The 6,043-nt window shown below is 41.3% G+C and overlaps 1 protein-coding gene across 2 annotated transcripts in view; it reads right to left on the bottom strand.

The window, feature by feature from the left end:
* Nucleotides 1-2,720: 2,720 nt before the first annotated feature.
* Nucleotides 2,721-6,043, bottom strand: part of adgrl3.1 (adhesion G protein-coupled receptor L3.1) — a 121,852-nt gene continuing 118,529 nt past the window's right edge. For both annotated transcript variants that reach the window (XM_030055249.1, XM_030055239.1), the window contains one exon: nucleotides 2,721-5,951. In XM_030055249.1, the coding sequence (XP_029911109.1) occupies nucleotides 5,308-5,951 (644 nt within the window). In that variant the 3' untranslated portion in view covers nucleotides 2,721-5,307. The remainder of the gene's footprint in view (nucleotides 5,952-6,043) is intronic.

Raw genomic sequence — 6,043 nt, 5'->3', positions numbered from 1 at the left:
GGCTGGGCAGCACAGACAGATGAGCTGGCAGAGGCATGGTCATGAAAGCACACACACACACACACACCCCACAGGTCAGTGAAGGGGCCCCTGTGCATTTCAATGTGTTTCCAGAGGTCAGGGCAAGGCTAGTCATTCAGAAGCTAATATAATGTGGCTTAGAGAAAGACTAATTAACTTTCCCTAACAGCCAGCGTGTGTATGCTTCTAATCAACCAAAGGACGACCATAGAATGATGGATGGAATTCCAAAGCAATCCAATTAAAACTGTGGAATTTAATACAATAAATTCCAACGAGAGGCCAAGAATTCTCGAATGTCGAATGTGTCATGTGCTTCATTTTATTCCGTCTGAAGCGAAAGTATATTCCAGAATGGCAGTGGAATGTCTCTTGAGGCGGATGGTGCTTGACCATGCAGAAGAAGGAAATGGGATGGAAATCTTGAAAATGTCATACTGTATATGGATAGGCCGATTTTCAGCATTTAATCAAATTCAAACTCAGTTTTAAATGTCATAGTTGCCTCCATAAACTGGAATCACAATGCAATATCAATTTCATAACAGGGGCTTCTTGTTTCCGTGCCATTCATTCACATTCATTGCCAACACTTCTGGGATCTTCATTGTGGCATGCCACGTTCCATCTATCACCAAGTATTAGAGAGCAGACTTGCTAATGGTTTGAATGGTGGGTATCACCGCAGTGCTGAAGGAGTATCCAGGGGAAGCAACCTTACAGGTTAGCTATAAAACAAATCGACATTAGTCAAACATGCAAGCTTTTTTTGATCATAAAAAAACAGTGAAATGTATATCAATGATTTAGCAGTGACATGCATCATCAGAGTGCCCTTGTGCTCGATGACATCCTGGTTTGGGTGATTTGAATTTGCAGCTGAGTGTGATGTCGTTTTCTTAGGCCCACGTTCAAACCAGAGTCAGTTGATGCTGGTGCACTTTCTCTTTGAACCAAGTTTTTGGAGGGTTATAAAACATTTTATTCATGTAGAGTTTCACTACTAATTTAACTATGGGTATCTTTTCTGGATGCATTCACTGTGGTGCAACTATTGTACCAATTAGTTTAAGTTGTAGTGCATAATAATTGATCCCCTTAGCTTACCGCAATCATTAATAAAACATATAATACAACCAAATTGATTCCCTTTCCCTTTTTTCTCCAGCTCATATTCACATTCCTCCGCCTTTGGTCTGTGAGCTGAGTGTAAGGGACATGTCTCTGTATATGACACACTGAATGCCTTCCCTTGAAGGAGGGAAACAGAGGGAGCAGGAAGATAACACAGCCAGGCAGCACTAACCGATCAGAGCACTCCAGCAGAGATATGACCCACATAGACCAATGTTCGTTTAATCAGCCTGCTACTGGCAGCATGGCAGAAAAAGAGAGAGAGAGAGAGAGAGAGGGAGAGTGGGAAGGAGGGACAGGGGGATGGTGAGAGTTAGGAGGTTCCAGTTAGTTTTTAAAAAAAGCTTAAAAGCATTTTTTTAAATGGTATTTCTTTCCACGCTTCTTTTGATTCCTTTCCTCACGGCATCATTCCTTTTGCTCCTTCCTTTCTATTGGTCTCCCAACCTTTTTTCATTACTTTCCACCTCCCCTCATCCCATTATTTTCTTTTCTTTACTTAAAGTGAATCTATGATCAAAGCGGGTAAGATACTGTGAAAGTTCTCAATAACACCCAGACACCGCATTGAGTTTATCTCAAACTGAGTCAAGAAAATCATATGAGCCAGTATTGTCACAAATCAAAGGGCACATGGCAATTTTGTGAAGCTTTTGATATTTAGCCGAGGCCAAAGCATTTTACAGCATTTACTTTTCTGACAAGAAAAGTGTGTAGCTACATACTGTACACTGCAAGTTATAATGGCTCAACCTCATATCAACTGTCTATGAAAATCATTTTGTCTGCAGATGTTTTTTTCCCCGTTTATTTACTTGGACACATTTTACAAACCAAGTCTAAAAAAACATACCACCTCTAGCACAAATACAAACTAATGTCAGTGCCAGAGAAATGATGGATGGCATTTGTAGATAACAGAGGATTGATTATTATTCTTTTGCCGATAGCAGGTAGCCTTATCATACAGCAGCTTAGTCATGGTCTCTCACAAACTATGACCACTAGATATATGTGTTGAGACCTTACTACTTTGTTTCAAATTAATTCAATGGATGCAAAAAAAAATATTCCATGTTGGCAGTTGAATAACAGAATATGATGATGGATTAATGGAAATAAAGAAAAAAAAATCGGAACCACAGTAATGACTATATTTCCTTGCTTATGTCTATTATTTACAATTCATGAATTCTGAATGCGACATGCATATGAAAAAGAAATCCATCTTATGTATGTATATTGCTGCCTCTCTATATAACCCTGAGAGTCCTTATCCCTGTTATGTGTCCCTACTGGGAACAAAAGCTGTTAAATGTCCCAGCAGGGACACTGAACAGGTTTTATTAGCGACACACTGGAGGTTTACATCATCTTGCTACGTTATCGAACAAATTTTCAGCATTTAGGGAAAGGTGGAATTTCATCCAAGGACAAGGCACTGGTATTGGTGGCATGTGTAAATAGCCTAAATGGCCAGAGGTGCACATTTGAAATGGAGCAGTGTAACCCTCTGTTTGAATTTCATTTCAATGTGATAATTGATGAGTCAAGAGGCGGCAAACCGCAGAGCTATGTCAGTAATTTATTTGTTGGCAAACAACTTTCACTGTTACAACAAATATTAGTTATGAGATCATTCAACTTGGAACCCATACAAAAAGAATAAATAATTATCAATAATAATAATAATCATGATCATCATAATTTAAAAAAAAACAAAAAAAAAAACAAAAACAAAAAAAAATCTCAGTGCCACATTATCTGGTCTTTCCTGAAACCAGCTTTTTTTCCCCTCCAAGCTTGTTTGCTCTCTTTAACTGATAAACAGATAAATAAATAAATTCTCTCTTGGGGAATCGGAAGGGGCATGGGATACATGTGCAAGCTACACTTCATACACTTAAGAAATTTCCCCCTAAATAAGTAAACATTGGCTTTCCACATTGGACAGTGCTGCTGTGTGCAGAGTTTTCACATCTTCAATACACATATGTGGTATAATCATGGTATTTTAACAGGTGAGACACACCCTTTTTCAAATAGTGGCATTTTCTTTTTTCCTTTTTTTTTTAGGGCTGAGAATGAAATTTTTAACATTTTTATATGGAAAGGTGATAAGATCATAATTCGTCCCCTTTTCCCTGCCATATCATTCCCTTTAACTCTCCAAAAATCACAAGCAGGCAGCCATAAACACTGTCGCAATCATGACTGTATTTGTAAATGTCGCTCTGTGCGGCTCCGAAATTTCAGCTGGCAGAGAGCGCTCTGTGATACCACCTGCCGAATCTTGTTTATTCCTTGGTGTGTGTGTTGAAACACCTTTGGGTATGGCAACCAAAGCAGCAACTGGTGTTTATTCATTCCAGCGGCAAGTTTGTGAATTTTTGCCCTTTGCCAGCCAAAGGTTTGAGGGCCCACAGAGCGGCATTTAGAAACAGCGAATGGTGATTTCAACAGCATCTTCAAACGCTTACTGGTGATTTATGGAGAATTTCTGAGAATGATACAACAGTGGAATTATGGCCCTATTTGTGTTTCATATTGTTTATCTCAGCATTCAGTTCTGTACATTAAGGTCCAAACTAACACGGCCATGTAATGTCAATTTATAGACAATTTGACAATAGACATGATACATTGCATATATAATAGCCTCGTGTTATATTCCAAAACTCAAGTATTTTTCCTTTTTTTGTTGTTTCTCTCTTTTTTTTTTGACTCAGGCTCCTTCATGTGCTTGAAGGAAAGAAATGCTGTACTGGAGAACTGATGAGGCCCACTTCCAGGACCGACTAAAACCTACCATTTCCATAGTAAGTGTCTGTGTGTAAGACATTCCTCCTTGATAGCTTTGCCATATATCATTTTCCCTTTAGTTTTAAATCTACACAGTGGTAAAAAATATATAGTAACAATTGATTTTCAAAATATAAGTGACAGTGGTGTTGCTATAAAAGGACCAGAATGAAGTGTGTGTAGGGTATATATGCATATTAATCAAGTGGTTTTACTGTCTCTGTATTCAACAAAGAGTGAAATGAGAGATTGTTCCTTGCTTGTTCTGTGGTCTACATACGACCAGTAGAACATATCATGACATTTCAGAACAGTTCCACAGACAAGAGGTTTGCAACTAAAAAAAAAAAAGAAAAAAGAAAAAAAGAAGAGAGAAAAGTACTTGCTCATATGCAACATTTTGTATCTGTATTCTGTACAATACATAGAAACTGTGATTACTTCATAATCCTTTGATAACTGAAAACTGTTACAGAAGAAAGAAGAAACATAACCCATTTTTTTAAATTTTATTCAGTCTGTTGTAATATGATCTTCCTTCTTTGTTTTCGGTGAAATACACAGTAGCCGCAGTCACTACAACTTGCAGGAATGTTACACCAGCCTAGACACAAGTCTAGTTTAGCAGATACAAACAGGAAGGGAATTCAGAACATCAGCGTGATATGGTTATAGTTCGGTTGCCCAATAAAGTAGTTTTTGGGATGATTGGTTGTGAGGGCGTATATCATACATACTCCACTTGATTGGCAGGAAGTGGGGTGGTGCCTTGTTGGCAGTTCATGTTGAGAACTCCAGGGTTTAAGGTCCTGTGGTACCCTTTTGGAGAGGAAGAAACATCATCCCTGTGAGTGTCTTTAAGAGTGAGACAGACAGACAGACAAAAAGACAGAGCTCCTTTAACCAGGGCTGGGGGCCACGCCCCTGTAGTGGTAGTAGTGGAGGCTATATGCATTGATCTGCTAGAGGTCCATATTTGGGAACATGTAGGGCTACGGTCAATCCAAGATTCCAGATTAAAATAACAAGTGGGATAAAATTACAGAATCCCTCCCCGCTTCCTCCCCTGTTCAGGTGAAGAGTTCCATTCCTGGTTGATATTCACATAAAATGCTCTCAGAACTGCCCTTTCAGTTTGCACCATTTATGACAATACATCTGATCCCTGCTTTCATTTGACCAGTGATACCTCACTCATATTGTCATGAAACACAGAGAATATTAAACACAGTGCATCAATCCAGGAGTGGGCCAGCTCAGTCTGTCAATCAACGACACAGAACCATTTTCACTGGGGGGGTTGGAAGTGTGAGGGTGGGCTGGGGAGGGATAGAAGTCTCCTAATTGGCTCTATAGACTGGTAACCAGGTGAGAAGGGTCTACAGGTGGCTCCTCAGGAGATGAATCAGAATCCTCCTTGTTGGCGGGCACCATGTATCCGTCGCTGCCACCCCGGCCCATGTGGTAGTAGCTCTGTAGCTCGTGGAGGTGGTTCCTAGAGCCCAGGTTGGGCATGCTCTTGTAATAGACGTCATCCAGCTCTGGAGCGGTGGCACTCTTACAAGGCTGCAGCTCCCCGGAGCTGTCTTCCTCTCCGTCTGTTAAACCATTCATCTGCCCATCCGGGAGGTCCGTCAACACCGGCATGCTGGTGTAGAGCGAGTCTCTGTGGTTGGGTGAGTGCGTGTGCTCGTCAGTGTGCTCATTGGTCAGCAGGGGGAAGAAGCTCTCGCTGGTCTCCTGGGGAATGCGGCGTGGCCGGGAGAAGCTGTGGGGAGGAGGCGGAGGTGGGGGGTGGCTGTCCGGGGGTGGGGGCCGTGGGGGTAGGAGTGGGGCATTGGATTCCTCTCGGATAATCTCCAGACCCAGGTTCTCCTCATGGGGGAAGGCTGCAGGGTTGTCCAGCACCATGGGGCCATTGTCCTCTTTACTGCTGCCCACACCAGCACTCACAGCACTGCTGCTGCTGCTGCTGCTGCCACCCATCATGCCCCCTGAAAGGACAATTGTGGAAATAAGGCATACACCTCTATTGTGTTTATGCTGTTGATGAATAATTTTAAACAATGTGTTTGCATGTCTGGAG

This window comes from Myripristis murdjan, chromosome 1, assembly GCF_902150065.1.
Source record: "Myripristis murdjan chromosome 1, fMyrMur1.1, whole genome shotgun sequence".
In the NCBI taxonomy this organism is placed as follows: domain Eukaryota; kingdom Metazoa; phylum Chordata; class Actinopteri; order Holocentriformes; family Holocentridae; genus Myripristis; species Myripristis murdjan.
Note: the sequence above shows the minus strand (reverse complement) of the source record. Positions and strands in the feature narration are given on the sequence as shown.